General features: G+C 37.7%; 1 protein-coding gene across 9 annotated transcripts in view; it reads right to left on the bottom strand.

Annotated features, from left to right (window-relative positions):
• Window positions 1-432: 432 nt before the first annotated feature.
• The window catches only part of ppm1ba (protein phosphatase, Mg2+/Mn2+ dependent, 1Ba), a 142,816-nt gene continuing 117,642 nt past the window's right edge, over window positions 433-25,606 (bottom strand). For 7 of the 9 annotated variants that reach the window (XM_072264980.1, XM_072264975.1, XM_072264976.1 and 4 more), the window contains 2 exons: window positions 21,225-21,282; window positions 6,936-7,676 (listed from right to left, as the gene is read on the bottom strand). In XM_072264980.1, coding sequence (XP_072121081.1) covers window positions 7,425-7,676; window positions 21,225-21,282 — 310 coding nt within the window. In that variant the 3' untranslated portion in view covers window positions 6,936-7,424. Of the gene's footprint in view, window positions 2,330-6,935; window positions 7,677-21,224; window positions 21,283-25,606 lie in introns of those variants that run through there. The other 2 variants (XM_072264982.1, XM_072264973.1) reach the window with 2 other exon arrangements.

Raw genomic sequence — 25,606 nt, 5'->3', positions numbered from 1 at the left:
TAAAAGGAGAGAATATTTTAAATGCATTATCAACTGATGTGTACACGTAGTTTAAAATACGTATATAAATAATAGTATTTCATATCATTATTGGAAAAAGTAAGTGCAAAATAAAATTGTGATGCTTTTGAAACATGCTATGGACAGAATTTCATATTTTAAAATCTATCCTTTATGGTTATGAAATCTGAGCTAATGGGATGCTGAATATACCTCGAGAGGATTAAAATACCTTTAAAATCACAAATTTCAAAATCCTATTTGAAATATTTTCTTAAATTTGTAACTGTAAAATACTGACCAGTCACATGGCAAAATGGCTCAATGTTATTAAAGGAATTAGATTTTTCTCTATTACATACAAACCCAAAATATAACAGATTTTATTCTCAGACAGTATATACACAATACAAACTGTAAATACAAAAGTCATAATGCATTTAGCAATCCTTTATTGAAGATAACAAGGTGGTTATGATCACTGTATTGTATGAAACATCACAAATATCATACAGGGAATATACTATAGTCAGTACAGGGAAGGACCAGAGTCGACAGTCCATGTACAGTAAGAAACCACTTCGACACTCTTCATCCCATCCTCAAACAACCCCATAATCTCAACAAAGGGTCAAAACACCTGTTAACATCATCTTCTTCAGGACATTTTTATTATTGTAGCTAAAATCTAGTGAATAAATAAAAACACGGGCAATAATCATACTCTCTAGGCCAAGAATCATACCTACACAATGAACTAAATGATTGGGGCAGCTGGTTGGAGGCACCAGTGTTCAAAGGGTGTATGGTAACAGGCAGCTTTCCAGCATAAGGACTTAATGAGGGGAAAAAAATCAAAGTTAAGAGAAATACAAATGAATTCCATTGTATACAAATCCAATCAGCAACACTCATTAGTATGTTTCAATCACAGTTCAGGGCAGCTCTCAACAGTACACCATCCACTGACTGGCTGAATCATTTAAATCTTACAAGGCATCCATAGCATGTGTTTTCTGTACAAGTGGATACATTCATTGCTCTCTCTACCCTCATATGCTGCTCAAATCCCCTACCCCTCAACCATTAGCTTAAACCAAACTTTAGTACATGCACAGCTCAAATTTACTCAGTTAAAATTGTGTTATTGCAGAAATATAAATCAAACCAAGAATCTTCAGTACCTTAAAAGACAGCCACTCTGTACCATGCCCATTCCACAATGAATGAAAAAAAATCACTGAACAAAATTAAGAAACATATTTGTAAAGCTTAAATTCACAATAGAATATTTTAAATTGCATTTATAAATCTATGTGATCTCTAGTTTTATAATTGTTAATGCAAACAATTCTCTTTTGCAAAACTATACCCCAGTTTACACAAGGCTGTGTCTTTATTTCTGCTGCAAATCAATGATACTAATAGAAAACCACATGTAGAACAAAATCACAATGTACAATATAGTGTGAGAAAGGCAAATTTTATAGCGATATTTTCAACTTCTGCAATAATGAGTGGGATGTCTGAAGCAAATGACAATTGACATAGAAGCATAAATTAATCGATTCAATTTTGTCCAAAGGTTCTGCTTAGCAAGAGCTTAAAATCTACACATGCTTTAAAATCATAAGGGAACTTTACCATACATTTGCTCCATTTATTGCCAAATGCAATGTTATCTTCAAGCAAGCAGTAGACAACATATACTGCATATCGGACAGCTGAGAAAACTGAGTATTTGGTAGTACAGCAGAAATCGAAGTGAAGAATTACACGAAATAAATTTCTACAGCATTCTGCTCACTGCATGTTCCCTCTGGGCCTGAGATAGGTGCAGAAGCTCTCAACCTTGAACCTTGCAATCAAGTAACGCCTTATACAGCAATTTGTACATGCTCATGTCCGGCGAGTTAGATTTAAATTAACAGTACTCAGTGCATCTTCCAAATGAAACTAGAAATCCATGCACCTCAGGTACTTTTATTACATCTGCTACAGCATCACCATTCCTTTAGGCAACAAGATGGGTATAGATGCAATCAGTAAGTCTGAGGCAATCAACAAAATACTGTTTTACAGGAAGATGCGTGAGAGTGGCAATATTAGAATATGCAAAAAAAAATGAACAAATGGTGTATAATTCTAACAATTAAGTTCCTCCTGCCCTTCTGACAAAATGACTTTAAAAGAAGATCCTTTGGATTTTTAATTTCCCTTGTAGTAAATAAAAGGTGTGTGAACGAAGGTTTCTTCCATATTTCAAACCAGGAAATTCTTAGCGATTCTAGCCTATTAACTACCAGGGGTCTTCAAGATCTGCGGAACCCTGTGAGAAACAAAACAATACTATTACATTTACATTCTCCACCACGTGCACTAAAGTTTTGTAAATGCCTTGCAAATTTCAAATACAAAAGTAAAGGCATTATGTTCGTTTAAGAAGCAGGAACAAGTGAGCTAAAGCAACAGACCTTGTCTTAATACTGGATACATAGCAGTGAAACTCTACCAGCTGAACATATTAACCTGTTGTTTGGGAAGGGTGTGGGGTGCATGGAAAGAAGAAAAAAAAAGCTCAAACTGATGGACAACTTATGAAACGATTTAAGACGTGAACAATCAATAATTCAATTATTTTAAAAATCTGCATTAATTTAAATAGTGTTCATTGCTATATCAATTACAAATTTGATTGCACAGATTTTAGAGTAAACTCATTTGTGAAGGGATGTGAAGAGATTTCTGAACAGAGCTAAGTACTACATTCAAACCAATCTACTTTAGGGCCATCTTATAGTAAATTTTTTGTATTGCACTGTACTACTGCAAAACAGATTTCACAACATATGCCAGTGATAATAAACCTGATTCTGATTCTAAATCTTGGAGTATCTTTGTTCTTCATCAATCTAGAACATATTTTCACCTTTATCAAAAACATTAGCTTGGGTGCAAGACAAGAATATGTAAAATAATTAATTACCCAATTGCAAATTGAAACTTAGAATGGAGTTACACAGTTTTGATAGAAGTACTATAATATAACCAAGATAATAATCAGTAATAACCAAACATTAATTTCCAATGAAAATAAATTTTAGGTTCGTTCCTCAGAATAACTGACAGATTTTAAATATTCAATAAACACATCAGCCTTTTGCAGCATGCTTAAACTTGTGATTTGAATGCTTGCTGTTATAACAGTCCCAAATATTGCAAATATAAAATGTTATTCTGTACTTTGATACCAGTCTCTACTATGTAGTCTCTGTAATTTTGATGAAATAATGAAGGCACAAAGAAAATTAGTTGTTTTGTGTAGAAAAATGTTTTAAAATTTAGCAGTAAATTCAAATGCAAATTTTAGATCAAAACCTGTTGATCAAATTTAAAAAGTAATCAGAAGTTCACAACATACAAAAATGTAACACCTGAAATAAAAGCTACTTTATTCTAATTATAGCAGACACGAGAATATGCATATCAAAAAAATCTCTGAAACCAGCAGTTTTTTGAATCTCAGATAAATTCTATATGTACACTAAGTGCAATATCTAACATCAGTCTAAACTGTACAAGATAGTAACAACATGTTAGAAATTCAAGAGTTGGGGGAAGAAGTGAATGTCATCATTATCATTAAGGAGATCGTACTTTGGAAGCTGAAAGGTCTGAATGTGGATAAAGTACCTGGACTAGATGGACTAAGCCTTAAGGTTCTGAAAGAGGTGGCTGAAAAGATTATGGAGGTACTAGTAGTGATTTTTCAAAACTCAGTGGAGACAGGAATGGTTCCAGAAGACTGCAAAATCACAAATGTCACCCTACTCTTTAAGGGAGAGAAGCAAAAGACAGGAAATTAAAGGCTAGTAAGCCTGACTTCAGAGATTGACAAGATTTTAGGATCCATTACTAAGGATAAGATGTCTTTGTTCTTGGGAGCAGATGGTAAAATGCCTGAAGTCAGTATGTCTTCCTTGAGGGAAGATCTTGCTGAAAATATCTGCTGGAATTCTTTGCAGAAATAGCAAGCAGGATAGACGAAGGAGAGTCAGTGGATATTGTTGGCTTGGACTTTCAGAACGCCTTTGATGATGCTTTCCATGAAGCTGCTAAGAAAGATAGGAGCTCATATTAGCTCAAGATAGGAAAGGAACTAGCATGGATAGAAGATTGACTGACTGGCAGAAGGCAAAGAGTGGAAATAAAGGGGGCCTCTCTTGGACGGCTGCCAGTGGCTAAGGGTGTTCTGCAGGGGTTGGTGTTGGGGCCACTACTTTTCACATTACATGTTAATGATTTGGATGATGGAACTGATGAAATTATAGTCTAGTCTGTGGAAGATATGACAATAGATGAAAGGGCAGATATGGCTAAAGAAGCAAGGAGTCTGCAGAAGCACTTGTAGACAGATTGGGATTCCGTGGGCAAAGTAGTGTCAGATGGAATACAGTACAGTGAAGTGCATGCTCATGGTAGAAGTAGTAAAAGTACTAACTTTTCCAAACGAGATTTGAAATTCAGAGGTGCAAAGGGACTTGGGAGTCCTAGTGCGCAATTCCCTAACTCTTAACTTGCAGGTTGAGTTGGTAATAAGGAAATGCTAGTATTCATTTCGAGAGGACAAGAATACAAAAGCAAAGATGTTATGCTGTAGTGTTATAATGTGTTGCTCAGACCACATATGGAGTATTCTGAGCAGTTTTGGACTCCATATCTCAGGATATAGAGTTGGATGGGACCTAGTGGAGGTTCATGATAAAAGGGTTAATATATGAAAAGTATTTGACAGTTCTGCTATTTAGAAGGATTGGGGGTGGGTGTGGGGTATCTCAATGAACTCCATTGAATAATGGAAGTGCTGGGTAGAATGGATGTGGAAAGTATGCTTCCAGTAGTGGGAGACTCCACTGTGCAACATTCATACCACTGCCAAAGAAAAGCAGAGTGAGCTGCCTCAATGACCACCACCCAGTTGCACTCCATTGAGTGTGATGAAGTGTTTTGAGAAGTTGGGACCTGGACTCATTGCAATTTGCTTATTGCCACAGTAAGTCTACAGCAGATGTAATCTCATTGGCTCTCCACTCAGCCTTAACCACCTGAACAATAGCAATACCTACTGTTTATTGATTACAGTGGTGTTTATTGATTATAGCTCAGTGTTCATTGCTCAACTCAGTACTAATCAACAAGCTCCAAAACGTAGGCCTCTGTAACGGGATCCTTGACTTCCTCACCAGGAGACCACAGTCAGTGCGGATCATAAATAACATCTCCTCACTGACAATCAACACTGGTGCACCTCAAGGATGTGTGCCTGGCTCACTACTCTACTCTACGCCCACTACTGTGTGGCCAGGCAGAAGTCAAATGGCATCTATAAATTTGCAGATGACACAACTATTGTTGGCAAAATTTCAGACTGTGACAAAAATGCATACAAGAGTGAAAAAGATCAGCTGGATGAGTGGTGTCATAACAATAACCTTGTACTCAATGTAAGACCAAGGACTCAATTGTGGACTTCAGGAAAGGGAAGTCAAGGGAACACACACCTCATCGAGGGATCAGCAGTGGAAAGGGTAAGCAGTTTCAAATTCCTGGGTGTCAACAGCTCTGAAGATCTATCCTGGGCCCAAGATATCGATGCAACTACAAATAAGGCACATCGGCAGCAATGTTTCATCAAAAGTTTGAGGAGACTTGGTATGACACCAAGAACTCAAGCAAATTTCTGCAGATACACTGCGGGGAGCATTCTAACTGGTTACATCACTGTCTGGTATGGAATGCCACAGCACAGGCTCTGAAAATGCTGAAGAAGTTGTGAATTCAGTCAGCTCCTTCATAGGCACTAGCCTCCCCAGTACTGAGGACATCCTCCAAAGCAGATGCCTCAAACAGGCTGTGTCCATCATTAAGGATCCCCATTACCCAGGACATGCCATATTCTCATTGCTACCATCAAGGTGGTGGTACAAGCCTGAAGATACACACTCAGGAACAGCTTCTTCTCCCCCACATTAGATTTCTGAATGGCTAATGAACCCATGTTCACTACCTCAATTTTTTTGCCCTCTTTTTGCACTAATTGCTTAATTGAAAACTTACAAATATATGTATTATAATTTATAGATTTTTATTAAGTATTGCAATATACTGCTACTGCAAAAAAAAAAGCAAATTTCACAAAATGTCCCAGTGATATTAAATCTGATTATGATTCTAGGATCAGAGGGCACAGCCTCAGAATAAAAGAATTGCTCTTTAGTGCAGAGATGAGGAGGAATTTCTTTAGCCAGAGTGGTGAATCTGTGGAATTTACTGCCACAGATGGCTGTAAGGACTCAGTAGGTACATTTAAAGCAGGGGTTGAGAGGTCCTTGATTAGTACAGGTGTCAAAGGTTACAGGGAGAAGGTAGAAGAATGGGGTTCAGATTGACAAATAAATCAGCCATCATTGAATGACGCAGCAGACTTGATGGAACGAATGATCTAATTCTGCTCCAACGTCATTCGGTCTGATGATCTTAAAAATAAATGACCAACTTGCATCTTCATCAGAACTAACCCAATACAAAAACAAATGTAAAAGCATTCCTTTGGAATATGCAATAATTTTTTGTGGCAACCTGAACACTATATCCCATGAGTCTACAAGGATCCTCCAAGTCAAAGATATTCATGTAAACAAGTTTATCTTTTGAATAAAGCTTCAGTTTATATTGAAAAGTAATGTGTAGAAAGCATGATACACTTAACATTTACTTAAGTGTTATTGGCATGTACAAAATGGTGCTTTTAATTAAATATTTAGAAAAACAAACTGGGGTGCATTGAAATAATATTTTCCCGCAAAGCTAAATTTTTTTTAAAAATGCAGTTGCAATCTCTAGATAAGTCACTTGCCAAATGTAAAACATAACCAGTTGGTTTCATGTTTTATTTGTAATCATTTATTGAGGTGAACAAAGCAGATCCAAATTAACTTGTAATGAGCAAATTGAACAATGGTCCAGACATACTGTAAAGCTTTATTTGACATTTAAAACACATATCTCCTCTCTCACTGAATACTGCAAAAGGAACATACAAGGGACAGTTTACAAATAACTAACAATTACACTAAACCATGGTATCAATGTCATAAACATCTTTCCAGAATCATGCATTTACTACATTTACAATTTTACAACCAAAATTAATGTGCTACAGATAGATTTTGAAAATTAGCTGTCATTGCATAGGCTTTTATGGTAACCAACAACAAAAATTGAAATTACAAGCACAAAACACAATAAAACATGCAAAGAGATCATAAACTCATGCGGTGTTATAAATTATAACAGTTGATACACAATGCTGGAAGCGTGAGCTCTTTAAGGCATTTCTTATTTATTACTACATCTTCATCAGTTCAGTTTACATCCTTAGGACGATTCTCCTCATCTGTTCGCAACCTGGTCTCTGATTCTCTAGCAGGCATAACTGCAGTAGAAAAAGCTTGCTCGGTAGTACTTGCTTCCCCCTGGATCTGAGCTAGCCTGTAATTAGCCAGCATCTCCTCCATTAGGTGACGGTAGTTCCCCCTATGATTAATTCTCAATTGTCTGAGTGTCTCGAGCAATTTGCCCGGTCTTGTTCCCCCTTCATCTGCTCCAGTAGGGTCCTTTTCAAGATTTAATACCCCAGTGTGAGTAAACAGCCTATGATAATTTTTTGGACTATCAAACACACAAATTAATCAATTCTTTAAAAGTGGTTACAGTTAATAAATATTCAAATCATTTTTATTACTACCTTTGAAGTTACACCTGGGCAATATAAAGATAAGCTGCTTCTATTATTAGAAAGGAGCAAAATAAGTTTTAAAAAAGTCTTATGTCCTACATTATTTAATCTTTGAATAACTTTCAAATGGTACTAATACCAAAAAGGAACTAGCATACATAAAATAATTGTATATTTAATTAATATGAAAAAGCTTGAAACATTTTAAACTTATTCAACAGTGCTGAAAACAATTTCATGGAAAACCAGTTTTTAATATTTGTGTTTAAATCTGAGCAGCTTTCAGATTACTTTAAAATGAAATTTGCCTTGGCATGCTTCCTCACTTCCTTTAATTTTTGTAATACATTTTTATTTTCATATTGTGCAGATATTTCCAAAGACAACTTGATGAATGTGTGTATTAAACTGAAGTTAGCCCACAGTATAGTACTGCATACAGTTTTAATGGATATATATGACTATGATAGCACAAGAAAGGACAATGGATTTCGAATAACTTTGCAAGATTGGAGAATATTAGTCACGAAAGACTAACAATGGTGGCTTTGATTTCTTTGCTGAAGACACAGCTTACAGGGGATTTAATTAACGTATAATTATGGAAGACCTAGTTGAGGTGAATTGGAATATATTACCTCAGCAATCAATAACTGGAGGGAAGGGATATGCATACAAGGTAACAGATAAAAGACTACAGGGATATTATCTATATGTTGATGACCATAGCAAGGGGTCTAAGCCACAATTTCTAAATTGAGGTGGTCATGATTGAGCAAATCCTTTGAAGACTATAAAAAGATCAAGAATAATCTTCAATAGTTATCTGGAGAACAAAGAGAGGGTTTAATAGATCTGGCAGGTAAGGTTAAGGAAAATTTAAAAGGGTCTACAGCTATATTAAAGATAGAAGGGTGACTAGGGAGCAAGTAGAATCAGCAGGGCCACCCATGTCTTGAGCAGCAGCAGCTGGGTGGCATTTTTAAAGAACATTTCTTCTCATTGTTTATTGAAGAGAACACCATGGTTGCTTAAGTGTTAAGGGAAACTAGAAGAGATGTTTTGGAAGAAATTTACATCACCAGGGAGGAGGCATTTGCAGCCTTATAGGGCGTTAAGTTGCACAAATCACCCCTGCCCCATGGCCTGACAAAATGCATCCTCAGACTTTGTAGGAAGCTAGAGTAGAAATTGAATCAGAATCAGATTTAGTATCATCAGCATATGTCATAAAACTTGTGACTTTATGGCAGCAGTACAATGCAATACATATTTATAGGGAAAAAATCCAAATTATAACAAGTATCTATATTAAATAGTTAAGATTTAAAAAGTCGTGCAAAAATAGAAATAAGAAGAAGTGAGTGGGTTCGATGCTCAGTCAGAAATCAGATGGTAGAGGGGAAGAAGCTGTTCCAGAATCATTGAATATGTGCCTTCATGCTTCTGTACATCCTTTCTGATGGCAGCAATGAGAACAAGGCATGACCTGGGTGATGGGGGCCCTCAGGTGATAAGGGAAACTAGTGGAGGTGTTTTGGAGTAAGTGTGCGTCTGCAGGCTCTTGCAGAGATATTTGTATCCCCACATTAGCTACGAGTGATTTTCTCAAAGACTGGAAGGTGACTAATATTCCATTTTTTTAAAAAAAAAAGGTTTGAAAAAACAAGCCAGGGAACTACAGGCTGGTCAGCCTGACATCAGCAGTTGAGAAGTTACTGTAGCGAATTCTGAGGGGCAGAATTTACCAGCATTTGGATCAAAAGAGTCTGATTAAGAGAGTAAGCATGTTTTTATGCAAAGAAAGTCATCCTTGGTGAACTTTTTAAAGAGTTCTTTGATGAGGCAGTAGATGTAGTCTATTTGGACTTTAACAAGGTCATCAATATGGCAGGCTGGTCTGGAAGGTTAGGCCCCATGGAATGCCAGTTGGCTCAGAGGTAGGAAGCAGAAGGTGGTGACTGAAGGTTTCCTTGGAATGAAGTCTAGTGACTAGTGGTGTGCCACAGGGGTCAGTGTTGGGAATCTTATTATTCATTATTTATATAAGTCGCAAATTTGCAAGGCTTGTAGATGACACCAAATTAAGAGGTGCTATTGATGGTGAAGGTTTTTGCAGATCACAGGGGGATCTTGATCAGTTAGGGAATTGGGCCAAGGAGTGCCAACTGAATTTCAATGCAGTTACGTGCGAAGTGAAGCATTTTATTTATTTAGGGATACAGGGCAGAGTACACCCTTCAAGCCACACTGCCCCAGCAACTTGCAACAAACCTGATTAACCTAACCTAATCATGGGCCAATTTACAATGACCTATTAACCTACCTGGACTGTGGGAGGAAAATGGAGGACCCAGAGAACACCCATGCATTCCACAGGAAGGAAGTACAGAGACTTCTTACAGAACGGCACCGGAACTGAACTCTGAAATGCCCCGAGCTGTAACTGCATCATGCTAATGCTACTGTGACACAGATAGTCAAAGCAGTGAAGAACTGAAACTATGAATGGTAGGGCACAAGCAGATGTAATGGAACAGCGGGAACTAGGAGTACAAGTGTATGTATTTCATTGAAAAAGGTGTCATATGTAAACTGGGTAATGATAAAGGTGTTTTAGCACGATGGCCTTCATCAGTCAGGGCACTGAGTTGGGACATATCTTGCAGCGTACAAGTCATTGATGAGGCTGCAATTAAGAGTACTGAGTACAATTTTGGTCATCCTTTTGTAGGAAAGCTGTGGCTAAATTGGAAATAGTTTAGAAAATAGTAATGAGAAAGTTGCCAGGAGTAGAAAGCTTTATTCCTTGGAATGTAGGAAAATATTACAGAGATGTTTAAAATTGAGATGTCTGGATAAGGTGGATGGTAATAGTCCTTTCCCCAGGGCAGGGGAGACCAAAACCAAGGGGCACAAATTTAGGATCAGCAGGGAAAAGTTTAAAAAGTACCCGAGAGGTAATTTTTACCACAGAGGATGGTGAGTATATGGAACGAGCTGCCAGAAGAAGAGAAAGATACAAGTACAATAGAATCAATTAAGAAGCACTTGGAAGAATAAGGCTCAGAGCAGTATGTGTTGAACACATGAAATTGGGACTAGCTAGATGAGCACCATGGTCAACACGAACATGTGTCAAAGGCTCTGTATCTGTGCTGTATTAATACATGACCATCACTAGAGATATAGAACACAAAATCAAGGAAACTATGCAGAACCTTTCTAAGATACTGACTGAACTTCTACATGAACAGTTGCCTTAATACCAATCAAGGATTGATCAGAGAAACTGGGCTTATTTTCTTCAGAGAAGAGTGAAGGGAAAACTGACAGAAGTACACAAAATGATGAGAGTTTTGGAAAGAGTATTTAGTACGAAATTGTTCTCTTTAGTGGAGGTCTTGAGTTCTAGTCACAGGAATAAAATATTGAATTACTAGTTGCACAATCTAAACATTATTAGCGTGGTTGGAATCTGGAATGTGTTGTTTGACAGGTGGAGTGGAAGGAGGTTCCACTGGAGCTTTCAAGAAGAAACTGGATAAATATATAGTCATGGAAAGTTTGCAAGGCAATGAATGAGGGTCCAATGGGAATTGCTCTGATAGAGAGCCATCACTGATAGTGACAGGTTATATAGCTTCTTTTCATGTTGTCTCCACTGCAAATAAGAGTGAATAAATGAATAAACAAGCTTCTGTAAAAAAACACTAAAATGCCCATTAGGATTTTGTACTGAGTAAATTATTAAAAGCCCTGACATTATTACATTTCATTAACTTCTGTGAAGCAAATTTGTATTACTAGTGTTGGGGGGTGGGGGGGGGAACATTTAGAAATTTGACCTGCCACTATTAGAAAAGGCACCATGGCATTTGTTTCAGTTCTATAACAATGATTAGAACAGTTATTCATTATGTACTATAGCATTATGAGAACGTATTCTCAATGCTAATCACATTAGTCTTCAGAGCTATTTTGTTTAGTCCATCTGCATCACGGCAGTAATATTGAACTAAAACTGCATTATGCTATACTTGTATTACCTGCATATACAAGTACCACATTTGCATAATTACTAGCTCACAATAATTATTACAGCCATATGCAATCTGAAGAATATTTACATAATGTTTGGGCAAACAGGTAACAATAACTCCAAAAACTAACGAGAAAATAAACACGCCATTCTGCACTTTCGGCTTAAGTATTAAACGGATATTGTTTTAAAATGTTATATCATTTCGGGAAAATATTACAAGGGTTTTAAAATATTGTATCCATTTTAAAATTTAGATCCATTTGCTCTAAACTGCAAGTGCAAAAGACTCTGAATACCTTTAATTCAACTTTCCAAGTCATCTGCACATCACAGATCAGAGTGCGACTTTTTATTGTTAGCTTTTGAGACATTCGGATTCTTTCGTGGAAGTTTCATCCTCGCTTCTTATAAACATTTTGATGTCAATAGTCAACTAACATAAGTGAATATACGCCAATAATTAAACTTTTTTTGGTAACTTATTGGGAAGGCAGATGTGGCCAAATGCATTTTGATGAGGAAATAAAAGAACAATACTCAAATATTCTCATTGGACACAATCCATATATATTAGTTAATACATAATTATAATTGTTTTTAAGCAACTGTAATAAAAATGTGAGGAATTAAGTTTTGATCATTGTGAGCTGTTTACCAGCTTATTAAACCATGATTAAAGATTTTTAGCAAAGTAAGTACACAGAACTAACAAAACATTATTGAAGCACATTTACCTGTAAGCAATACAAGATATTTCTGGTAGGCACACTAAAAGCAACATAACTCATAATAACACCTGTGGCTCTTTAGCAATTTCTACTGAATGACACTAATATATGCATGTGCTTGGTAAAAGAATCCTGGGAAATCCTAGTGAAATTATTATATACATGTTTACATTTTGTACCAAATTATGCTCATCAAAATGATGAATGCCAGGATTAGAAAAAGAATTTTCACAACTGGCATGAAATCAGATGTGAACTAAAGTTGCTCAATTGGAAAATAACATGCATCAATCCAGGCTTGAAAAGAACACGATGATATAACTTTAAGGAATTCTCAGTTCCTGCACCTGCTTCTGAATAAGGTGGTATATTCCACACATTTTGCCCTAAATTCTAGACTGCATTGTGATGAGGAACTATATTACTTATAAATTATCCATCGATAAACCAATTTCATTTTGTATTCCTCAACTTGAATTCTGCAACTTACTTTCTCTTTAAAGCACGTTTGCTTCTTTCAATTGAGGACTATAATGCCCTCGATGTGTACTTAATCCATGCTGATGACCTCTTTTAAACACTGCCCATCTTAAGCTTTGATTGTAGAAAGTTCAAGGGGAAAGTAAAAATTTAGTGCATAAAGATAAAATAATGGGGCAAATGTAGAAAAGAATGCAAAAATTCTCTACTAGCTTATAATCAGTAAGCACGTAGCAGATGTGAAGCTGATGAGGGAACAAATAAATTTATTTATGAAAACGGGCAATAAACCAGTACTTCACCAAACTAAATGGTACTAAAGTCTTGGCAAAAAAGATTTCAAATGATAATCCTGAAAATTATCAGTGTAAGTAGCTTGTGGACAGTATTATTAAGAATAGGAATTATTCACATTTTAAAAAGCATTGATTTTTATCGGTCAGGTAATGCCTTACAATCTTGATTGAGTTTTTTTTTAAAAAAGGTTAACAAGATGATTAATGAGAACAGAACAGTGGTTATTGTTCACATGGACTTCAGTAAGGTATTTGGTCTCTCATGGAGGGCTGACTAAGAAAATTATTACATGGGATCTATGGAGAGTTCGTAGACTGGATTCAAAATAGGCTTGGCTATAAAAATAGAGGGTAATAGCAGAAGGGTGTGATTCTGAATGGAGTTTGGTGACCAATGATCGTCTGCAAGGATCAGTGCTAGAACCCCTCGTGTTTGCAATATATAAAAGACATGGGACAAAAATGTAGATAGGCCCATTTGCAAGTTTGCAGATGATGCAAAAATTGGAAGAGTTGTGCAAAATGAGGAAAGTTGTCAAAGGATATATTTCAGTTGCTAATGTGGATAGGGAAAAGGGAGATGGAATTTAATCCAAGTGTGAGGTTTTGCATGTTGTGAGGCCAAATGTAAGGGGAAAGAATACAGTAAATAGCAGCTTTACAAGGAGCATTGATGCATATGAGGTACAGATCCATTGTTTCCCTAAAAGTGCAACACAAGTAGATCAAGTGATAAAGGCAGCAACTAACATACCTGCCTTTATTGGTTGGGCCTCAGGAAATTATGGTTGAAGCTATATAAAACATTGCTTCAGCCTCAGTTGAAGTATTGTGTGTACTTCTGGTTGCCGCATTACAGAGGTTCACCAGGATGTTGCTTGGACTACAGAGTACTTACTATAATGAAAGTTTGGACGAATTTAGATTGTTTGATCTGGAGGACTGGAAAGCAGGGGACAAGCTAATCAAAGAATATAAAATTATGAGAGACAAAGGATGGTCAAGAGTCTTTTGTAGTGTAGAAATGTTAAATATACAGTTGCAAGAAAAAGTTTGTGAACCCTTTGCAATTACCTGGTTTTCTGCTTTAATTACTCATAGAATGTGGTCTGATCTTCAGCTAAGGCACAATAATAGACAGACATAATCTGTCTGAACTAATAACACACAAACAATTGTATTTTTCATGTCTTTATTGAATACATGAAAAAGTATGTGAACCCTTATACTTAATAACCGGTAGAACCTCCTTTAGCAGCAATAATGTTGTTTTCCTGTAGCTGCTGATCAGACTTGCACAACGGTGAGGAGGAATTTTAGAGTATTCCTTCATACAAAACTGGTTCAGTTCATCAATATCTCTGGGATACCATGCATGAACAGCCCTCTTCAGGTCATGCCATAGCATCTCGGTTGGGTTAAGATCTGGACTACGACTTGGTCATTACAAAACATAAATTTTCTTGGTTCTAAACCATTCTGTTGTTGATTTACCCTTGTGTATCGGATCATTGTCTTTTTGCATCATCCAACTTCTATTCAGATGATGGACCGCAACCCTGATATTCTCCTGTGAAATATCTTGATACAATTTTGAATTCATTGTTCCTTAACAATTACAAGCTGTCCAGGCCCTGTGGCAGCAAAGCAGCCCCAAACCATGATGCTCCTTCCACTATGCTTCACAGTTGGGATGAGGTTTTGGTGTTGGTGTGCAGTACCCTTTTTCCTCCAAACATAGCAGTGTGCCAAGAGGTCCAACTTTTGTCTCATCTGTCCACAGAACATTGTCCCAGAAACGTTGTGGAACATCCAGGTCGTCTTTTGCAAACTTGAGACATGCAGCAATGTTTTTTTGGAGAGCAGTGGTTTCTTCCGTGGTGTTCTTCCACGACCACCATTCTTGTTCAGTGTTTTTCTTATAGTGGACTCATGAACAGAGGCTTTAGCAAGTTCGAGAGATTTCTGCAGGTCTTTTGCTGTTACCCTTAGGTTCTTTTTCACCTCCTTTAGCATTGCACATTGTGCTTGATAAAATCTTTACAGGATGCCCACACCTTGGGAAAGCAGCAATAATACTGAACTTCCTCCATATGTAGATAATTTCTCTTACTGTGGACTGATGAGCACTCAGGTCTTTAGAAATTCTCTTTTAGCCTTCTTCCGCTTGATGCATCTCTACATATCTTCTTCTAAGGTCCTCTGAAAGTTGTTTTGATCGAGGCATGGTGCACATAAACATGCAAACACGAGAAAATCTGCAGATGCTGGAATTTCAAGCAACACACATAAAAGTTGCTGGTGAACGCAGAGATCTTTTTGAGAAGAGCAGGCTCTGTCAGTAACCTGACTTTGTGTGTCTTTTTTTTTTAAAATATAGAGCAGGGTTCCTCTACAACCCACTCCTCCAATCTCATCTGATTGACTGGAACATCTGACTCCAAATAGATTTTGCAGAAGGCATCATGCCAGAGCTTCACATACTTTTTTTGAACCTAGACTGTGACTGTTTAGATGGTGTACTCAGTACTGCTAAGAAATAGTATAATTGTTTGTGTGTTAATGCAGAAAACCAGGTCATTGCAAAAGGGTTCACAAACTTTTTCTTGCAACTGTAGCTTTAAGGTCAAAGGTGGAAAGTTTAAAAGAGGTATTTGGGGTAAGTTTTTTTTTAATATACAGAGGATGGCAAATGTCTGGCACACACTACCAGGGGTGAAAACAGACATGTTAGAGGACAGGGAGTGGAGGACTATGGGTCCCGTACAGACAGATAGGTCTGATTTAAACTATTGTGGCTGGCACATATAATACACCATAAGACCACATAGGAGCAGAATTAGGCTGTTTGGCACATTGAGTCTGCTCCACCATTCAATCATGGCTGATCCTTTCTTTTCCCTCCTCAGCCCCATTCCCCGGTCTTCTCCCTGTAACTTATGATGCTGTGGCCAATTAGAAATCTAACATTCTCCACCTTAAATACACCCAGCAACTTGGCCTCCACAGCTGCCTGTGGTAACAAATTCCACAAATTCACCAACCCCTGGTGGAAAAAAAATCCCTCGCATCTCTATTTTAAATGGATGCCCCTCTATCCTGAGGCTGTGCCCTCTTGTCCTTGACTTCCACATCATGGGGAACATCCTTCCCACATCTACTCTGTCTAGACCTTTCAACACTCAAAAGATTTCAATGAGATTTCACCCCACCCCCCATCCTCCTAAGTTCCAGCAAGGACAGACCCAGAGCCACCAAACATTTCTCTTATGATAACCCTTTAATTCCCAGAATTATTCTTGTGAACCTCCTCCAGACCCTCTCCAATGCCTGCACATCTTTTCTTAGATGAGGAACCCAAAACTGTTCATAATACTCAAAGCAAGGCCTCACCAGTGCCTCAGCATCACATCCCTGCTCCGACATTCTAGACCTTTTGAAATGAATGCTGATATTGCATTTGCTTTCCTTACCACCGACTCTACCTGCGTTAACCTTTAGTGTGTTCTGCACAAGGACTCTCAAGTCCTTCTGCATTTCAGATTTTTGGATTTCCTCCCCTTTTAGAAAATAGCCCACACATTTATTTCTTCTATCAAAATGCATGACCATGCATTTTCCAATATTGTATTTCATTTACCACTCTCTTGCCCATTCTCCTATTCAGTCTAAGTCCTTCTGTAGCTTTCCTGTTTCCTCAACACCACCTGCCCCCTACCAATCTTTGAATCCTCTGCAAGCTTGGCAATAAAGCTACCTATGCCATCATCTAAATCATTGATATACAGCTTAAAAAGAAGAGGTCCCAACACCAAACCCGGCGGAACACCACTAGTCACTGGCAGCCATCCAGACAGGGATTATTTTATACCCATTCACTGCCTCCGACCAATCAGTCAATGCTCTAACCATGCTAGCAACTTACCTGTAATACCATAGGCTCTTAACACTTGGCAAGCAGCCTCACATGAGGCACCTTGGCAAAGGCCTTCTGAAAATCCAAATGTACAACATCCTCTGCATCCCCTTTATCTATCCTATTTGTAATCTCCTCAAAGAATTCCAACAGGTTTGTCTGGCAAGATTTTTCCCTTAAGGAAACCTTGCTGACTTTGTCCTATCTTGTCTTGTGTCACCAAGTACTCCATAACCTCACCCTTATCGACTCCAACATCTTCCCAACCACTAAGGTCAGGCTAACTATAATTACAATTATGGTCAGACTAACGATAATTTTCCTTTTTGCTGCCTCCCTCCTTTCTTAAAGAGTGGAGTGATTTTTGCAATTTTCCAGTCCATGGAGCCATGCCAGAGTCCAATAATTCTTGAAAGATCATTACTAATGCCTCCACAATTTCTACCACTACCTCTTTCAGAAACCTAGGGTGCAGTTCAAGTGTCAAGATGTCAAGGATCAAAGGGCCTGTTCCTGTACTGTTCTATATTCTATGCTCAGTAGACTGCTTCATTAACTGAGTTGCAGCAAATAGAAAAAAACATTATTCAATTATTTTTTAAACATCTACTACACTTGTTAAAGTGACATTTGGTAGTTGGAGAAAAGAGAATTCCTGGGTCAATCAGGAAGGAGCTGATGAAAATAGCCCAAACACCTGTTGCAATATTTTCAGGCCAAGATTTAAAGAGTTCATTATTTTTCCCAAGCCTTTCATTACTTTTGAGAAACATTTATCAATTTGAAACATTAGCTTAATTGCTCCCTTCCTAGATGCTACCTGGTTCATATAAGTATTTCCAGCATAGCAGCACACACAAAATGCTGGAGGAACTCAGCAGGCCAGGCAGCATCTATGGAAAAAGAGAATAGTTGATGTTTCGGGGTGAGACCCTTCACCAGGACTGAAGGGGAAAAAAATGAGTCAGAGTTAGAAGGTGGCGGGGAGGAGAGGAAGAAACACAAGGTGCTAGGTGAAACTGGGAGGGGGAGGTGAAGAGCTGGGAAGCTGATTGGTGAAAGAGGTGATGGGCAGGTAAGGAAAGAGATTAGATGAGAGGGGAAAAATGGAATAGGAAATAATGAAGGAGGTGGGGGGGGGGGGGGGTTGCATTATTGGAAGTTCGAGAAATCAATGTTCATGCCATCAGGTTGGACTACCCAGACAGAATATAATGTGTTGATCCTCCAACCTGATTTCCAGCATAGTGTGTTTTTTTTTAAATTTAGTATCAAAGAATTGCTATATTTACATTATATAAGTAAGTCAACCACACCAGTGCTAGTTCCATCTACTAATTCACAGCTTAAGAACCAAATCACCTCAAATGTATGTTTCCCTTTGGCCTTCCATACTGAAAACAGTTAATGACAATTATTCTGCATACAACCAGATTGCAATCAAAACTAGAGAAATGACAAACAACAGGAATTCTGCAGATGCTGGAAATTCAAGCAACACACATCAAAGTTGCTGGTGAACGCTGCAGGCCAAGCAGCATCTGTAGGAAGAGGTGCAGTCGACGTTTCAGGCTGAGACCCTTCGTCAGGACGCACTGAAGGAAGAGTGAGTAAGGGATTTGAAAGTTGGAGGGGGAGGGGGAGATCCAAAATGATAGGAGAAGACAGGAGGGGGTGGGATAGAGCCAAGAGCTGGACAGGTGATAGGCAAAAGGGGATACGAGAGGATCATGGGACAGGAGGTCCGGGAAGAAAGACAAGGGGGGGGGACCCAGAGGATGGGCAAGAGGTATATTCAGAGGGACAGAGGGAGAAAAAGGAGAGTGAGAGAAAGAATGTGTGCATAAAAATGAGTAACAGATGGGGTACGAGGGGGAGGTGGGGCCTTAGCGGAAGTTAGAGAAGTCGATGTTCATGCCATCAGGTTGGAGGCTACCCAGACGGAATATAAGGTGTTGTTCCTCCAACCTGAGTGTGGCTTCATCTTTACAGTAGAGGAGGCCGTGGATAGACATGTCAGAATGGGAATGGGATGTGGAATTAAAATGTGTGGCCACTGGGAGATCCTGCTTCCTCTGGCGGACAGAGCGTAGAGAAATGACAGAAGTATTTGCAGAAAAAATGCATTAGGAATTATAATTATTGTTTAATGTGGCATATATTGATATTCTTGGAATTTTTTAAGGGGTCAAAAAGAGAACATGACATACATTAAGTGCATCTTACATGAGTGTGTTATTGGTGAATCAACTCAAACTCTGGCTTGCTGTCAGCTGCTTTAAACTTAGCCTGTCATACTACCTCAGATGCTAGATACTTTCCCAAAGTTGGACTGGGAGCGTCTAAAGTAAAAAGAAAGTACACAGTTAATGGCAGCACCCTTAACAGAGGGATATTGTAGACCAAGGGCATACCTCCCTGAAATTGACCATGCAAGTAGAAGTATAGCTTGCTAGGCTTTGGTAGTTGAGAATGTTTCAATATACCTGTGACAAATAAACCTAATCTCTTTAAATAAATGTTTTGTCAGATGTATATGGCAAATGAAATAAACTGAGACCTGTCAATTTATACAACTGATTTCAAATGATAGGGGTTCAAACTTTCCTATTTTGCCTGGAAAAGTAGCACTTATTATTATCTAATTCTTTATTTTAAAAAATACTGTTCAAATATATGCTCTGGTAGCGTAATATTGAACAGCCCAATTAACTGCTTGAAACAAAACACTTTGAATGCTGAAAATCTAAAATAGAACAGACACTGCTGAATTTTCATGGCAGATCAAGTAGCATCTGTGGAGAAAGCAATGCAGTTAATAATTTAGGTTGGCTTTCTTTCAGCAAAACTAATGAAAAGTTAAAAGCAAAAGTTCTTTTAAAGTTTGAATGTTTAAAAAAAACTCTGCAGTGAAGTTCTGATGGACTTCAGACTTTACCACTCAAACTTCAAAGAAGCTTTTCCTTCTAACTTTCATCAATTCTCCTGAAAGAACTTATCCCTCAAACACTAAGACCATTAATGAGATACTCTGCTGAATACCTCCAGTACCTTTTGTTTTACACATGCTGTAGCATATTAAATTTGTTGTGGCAGATTAAGATCACTCTTTTGACACTGTTACCTGAATTCCAATGCAAATTAGAAGTAACAGTTTAAACAATTTTCAAAATTCTTAAAGCATAGCACTACCAATAAGCTGGTAACTTTCAGCAATCTCATTTATAGATTCTGCCATGCGAGAAGTTTCAGGGAGGCACTTGCTATAGGAAGGGATAGGGTCTTTTAAGGGTTTCTTGGATAGGTACATGGAGCTTAGAAAAATAGAGGGCTATGGGTAACCCTAGATAATTTCTAAAGTGAAGTACATGTTGAGCACAGCATCATGGGCCACAGGGCCCATATTGTGCCCTAGGTTTTCTATGTTTCTATGTTAGATAAAAGAACGTTTTTTCACACATCTAGGCTGACCTGAGTATATAAGACTTTATACCAGTATTCAGTGTGTCAGAAGTAGAGGTTTCCGCTTCCTTAGATTCATTAATCTTGATGAGCATAATTCATTGAAAATATTTTGAAAGGATTGACTTTTCACACTTCATGTCTTCTATAAATTTTTGTACCTTCCAATATTCTTATTTGAGTACAGTTTCATCAATTAATAAGAATGTGCCTATACATTTCAAATTAATTTTTCATCAAAAATGCAGAATTTATGCAAAAAATATTTATCTTGGCCAAAATGATCTATTTTGCTGCATATTAAGGATACGTATCAGAATACTTTATCATAAGAAACTTTATGCCAAGCAAATGTTTTGATTAAAAATATAATCAAATGGGGGGGGGGGGAGAAGAGGGGAAACATTGCAGTCAGCATTGTATGTACATTCTAATCCAAAATATACTTCTGCATCTATTTTGTGAATTAACTGTATATGCATAAGAAAATAAAGCTCACCCCATCATCATCCCTGTGTGGATTCAGTCTATTATAAACAGCTTCTATCACACTGCGCCTAAAAGGATTATGGAAACACAAACAATTAAACTTGTAACAAAACGTAAAGAGGTAATAAGCCAAGATATCTAGTATAAAAGAAAATCGACAGTTAAACATGAGCTGTTTCTTTTTTGGTAGCTCATTTAACATATTTTCCACTGATTGATATTTCTCCCCATTGAGAATGAATATTACAGAAAATGGCTCAAGTATCTGAGGATTTAATAAGGTGCTTCACGTCTGTGTGAAAGACTTGACCACATTACATATGACACAGAAAATGATTTCCCCTTGCAACTCTTCCACCAGTCAGATCTATATCCTCGAGAGGGTTAGGAACAATGGAATTAATGGGGTGGAATACAGTACTTAAGATGAAAGTATGTTATCAATATCAGTTGACATCGATCAAGTGGAGGACTTGGGTGAGAAGGGGTATTCAATGGACAAAGAATATAATGTCATGAAAGTAAGCATGGCAAAGCAACTACAGGAAACTTGAGAGAAACCAGACCAGGACATGACTTCAGAGCTGGGGCAAAACAAAGTATTAAACAAAATGGCCCAGCAGGCCACAAAATGGCAAAAAAAAGTAAATACAGTTGACTAGGCAACCTCAATCCTAGTTACAAAGTTGTCCATAAACTTAAAGCATACACCAGGAAGACAGGGGAGAAGTTTATTGTGCCAATCTGAGGAGAAAAAGATTAAAATTGAAGAACATATGGGTAAAAAAAGCAAAAGTAAGCCATGAGGCTCCTCACACCTTCCATCATTCAGTAGGATTGTGGCTGATAAACATGACTTTCCAACATCACATCCACTGATCCCTTTAAAAGTTAAAAATTTTATTATCTCATTCTTGAATATAAAGTTGACTAAGACACTATGAGCCTCTCATCTGCAGAATCCACTATAGCTGGGTGAATAAAGTGCATCTCATCTATGTCCAGATTGGCTATGCTTGAGATTTGAATTTAGTATGGATACACCAGCTGGAGGAAACATCAGCTTCACATCTAAACTGACCATCCCCAAAAGAACTGTATGTATTTCAATGAGATTATCTGTCATTCTTCCAAACACTAGAGAGTATACACCAGTTGTTTATTTTTCCCATCACAGAACAGACTTTTATTAAGGCCACCATGCCAGGAATCGAACTGATAATTTTTTAACAGCGCTGCTCTAATTCAATTTTTTTTTAAATGTAGGGAGGTCAAACTTGTATATGTCACATACAGTTACACAAGGGTCCTATATAATTGCAGCAGGATGTCTTTATTCTTATCATGAAAGATTCTGGCAACACTAACCATCTGCCTGTGTATCTCCATTAATCTGAACAATAATCCTTTCAGTCTCTCAACACTTGAGCTACCTTTTCCTATCCAAATGGATGACGGAATACTTTTGCATATTGTATCCCATTTGCCACATGCTTGCCCATTCATGCAGCAAGACTTCATGGAGTCTACAAGTGAGGCCAGCATAGCATCCTACCTTGGAAATAACCTATTTCTGCTCTGCTTTTCATCCAATAAACATCCTTAATCCATTCTAGTATTTCATCTCTAATGTTACATTCTAATTTTGTTTACTAACCTCTTCCACAGTAGCCTACAAGGGCCCTCTGAAAGTCCAAATGCACTCCTAAACTGATACAGCTGAATCTATTCTGCTAAATCCAATGTTAAAATTCAGAACGCTCACAATCCTCAGAGCAGAATTTCCTCTCATTTTTTCATTAATTGGACAACCCTTATTTTTAAATTGTCATGCCTCGTTCTAGATTTGCTCACAAGAGGAAACATGCTCAACATCCAGCATGTCAAGACTCCTCAAGAATCTTTTTGCCCCTCACTCTTTTAAACCTCTGCTGATACAAGTCAAGCCTGTTCAACCTTTTTTCATAATCAACACATTCCAGATACCAGTCAGGAAACTTTCTATGAACTGTTTCCAATATATTTATATGCTTACTTTAAAACAGACCAATACAATACACCAGATGTAGTCTCACCAATGTCCAATGTAACTGAAGCAGAATATCTCGACATTTGTATTCAGTTACTCTGGCAATGAATGATAACATTTTGTTAGCCTTCCTAATTATTTGTGGGTCTGAGAGTTAGGAGAAGCAGCAGCATGACAGGGTCTAAGAGCAGCATTCCTGATTGACTAATTGTGAGACACATTAACTAATAGAAGGAAGGTATTATAACCATTACAGAAACATGGCTAAGGAAGGATCAGGTTGGCAGCTTAATGTTCCAGGGTACTGATGCTTTCAGTGAGATAGAGGCGGTGGTGGTGGTGGAGAAGTTACATTTCTGAATAAGTGGAACATCACAATGAAGTTACTGAAGGATCATCGAGTGAGGCTTTAACAGGTGGAACTGAGAACCAAAAACAGAATGAACCCTTTCTTAGGCTGTACTTTAAACCTCTGAATTAGTCAACAGGAATTGGAAGAACAAATTTGTGGGGACATTGTGGAGAGTTGTAAGAATAAGGTTGCAATAGTCAGGGATATTAACTTCCAAACAGACTGGAACTGCTACATTAAGGGCTTAACTGGGGTGGGAATTGTGCAGTGTGTTCAGGAAAGTTTACTCAGTTAATATACAGAGGCCCAAACAAATGAAAGGGCAAAGTTCCACCTACTCCTGGGTAATAAGGCAGGATAAGTGACTAAGTTGACAGTAGGAGAAATTACATTGGACCAGTAGTTTTAAAATAGTTATGGAAATGGACAGAGATGGTCCAAACATTCAAATCTGAAATTAGGACAATACAAATTTTTACATGCTCGAGGAGATCTGTTTTTTTTTGTGAGAATGATGTAATAGTCTTTTGGAGGTCACCTGATGTGATTTTCCCGCCGATGTGAGGTCACATGATGACATCTGCCATGGCTATATAAGGGTCGACCCAGGTGACGCAGTAGGTTTTTAGTTTGAAGATTTCCAGGTAGAACGTGCTGTGTCTCCGTTTCTGTTGTGTGTTTGTTTTTGTGATGTAGTTTCATTTTTAAAATGGAGTGTGCGTTCTGTTGCAAAATACCATATTATTGGACTGGAAATTTTTGCTAGATGTGTTGATTTACTCAATTCCAACAGTACAAAGGAGAGTGAAGACTTTATCGAGGTACAGGATCGAAGGGTCGAGAGGAGTCAGCACCGTTTGGCAGTTTAATAAAGGATCGACCTTATTGAGTCTTCGATGGAAGAGTAGCGACCTGCATCGAGGATAACTCTTGCCAAAAAGAGCAAGAAGTTCATGCAATGGTTTGCTCTCTCTCTAAAAGAATTTAAGGTCAGTTGATTTAGACTGTTTATTTTCGGCATCGTGAATCCTGTGGACAGAACCAGCAAGAAAGTTGCGTCTGTGAAGAAATCCTTCTCCAGAGAAGTCTCTCCCAACTGAACATGTAAATCTGTTGGATTTTCAAAGTTATCGCTTTAAGAACTATATTTGACTTTATCGCTTTAAAGAACTGTTTTCGCATTTAACACTTTAAGAACCAGTGCCAAGTGACGAGGTGTTGAACAGCTGTATATCAGTTCATTTCCGGTTAAAGTTTTCGTTTGTTTTTTTTTCCTTATCGTTTATCCGTGTTTAATAAATGTTTGGTTGTTTCTATATAACCTGTCTCAATTGATATTCATTGTTGCTGCTTCCGTAACAAAATTTTGACAGTATGTGACAGGAGCTTGTAAAGGTTGATTGGAGTAAATTGTTTGTGGGCAAAGGGATCTTTGGCAAAGGGATCTTTGACAAAGGTGAGATAGTGAGAGCTCAATGTGCATGTTCCTGTTAGAGTGAAGGGCAAGGCTGGCAGGAGTAGGCAATATTGTATGGCAAGAGATAATGAGGCCTAGACCAGGACTCAAACCATATTACTTCAATGCTATTTGCTGTTAGAAATCTTCGATGCCATTTCATGCTCATCTCCACGATTGTTTCTAAAAGTTTGCCTCCCATTGATATTAATCTGGCAGCGATTTAATTATTTATAATTGTCAAATTTAATCATTTTCCCTTCAATAAACCTATACAATATTACAAAATACTCCAGTCCTTTGCCTCAACCTTCTATCCCAAGAGGAATGGAAGATCTTAGCAATGCAAATGCACTTTCTATTTTTGTCTTTTGGAAAAGGACAATTTTCACTATCTTATCAACTGCCAATGTTCTGTATCCCTCTTTTATCCCTTTGTGTAGCTTTCACTCTAATACATTTAGAGAAATTTTCTATTCTGCAATGTGATTTTGAAGATAATTACTTCAGAAATCATTGAGAAAAATACGGCAAGAGGATTAAATAATTTTGTTT

The sequence above is a fragment of the Mobula birostris genome, chromosome 8, assembly GCF_030028105.1.
Source record: "Mobula birostris isolate sMobBir1 chromosome 8, sMobBir1.hap1, whole genome shotgun sequence".
Taxonomy (NCBI): Eukaryota; Metazoa; Chordata; class Chondrichthyes; order Myliobatiformes; family Myliobatidae; genus Mobula; species Mobula birostris.
The sequence above is the reverse complement of the archived record's forward strand: the minus strand, read 5'-3'. Positions and strand labels throughout refer to the sequence as shown.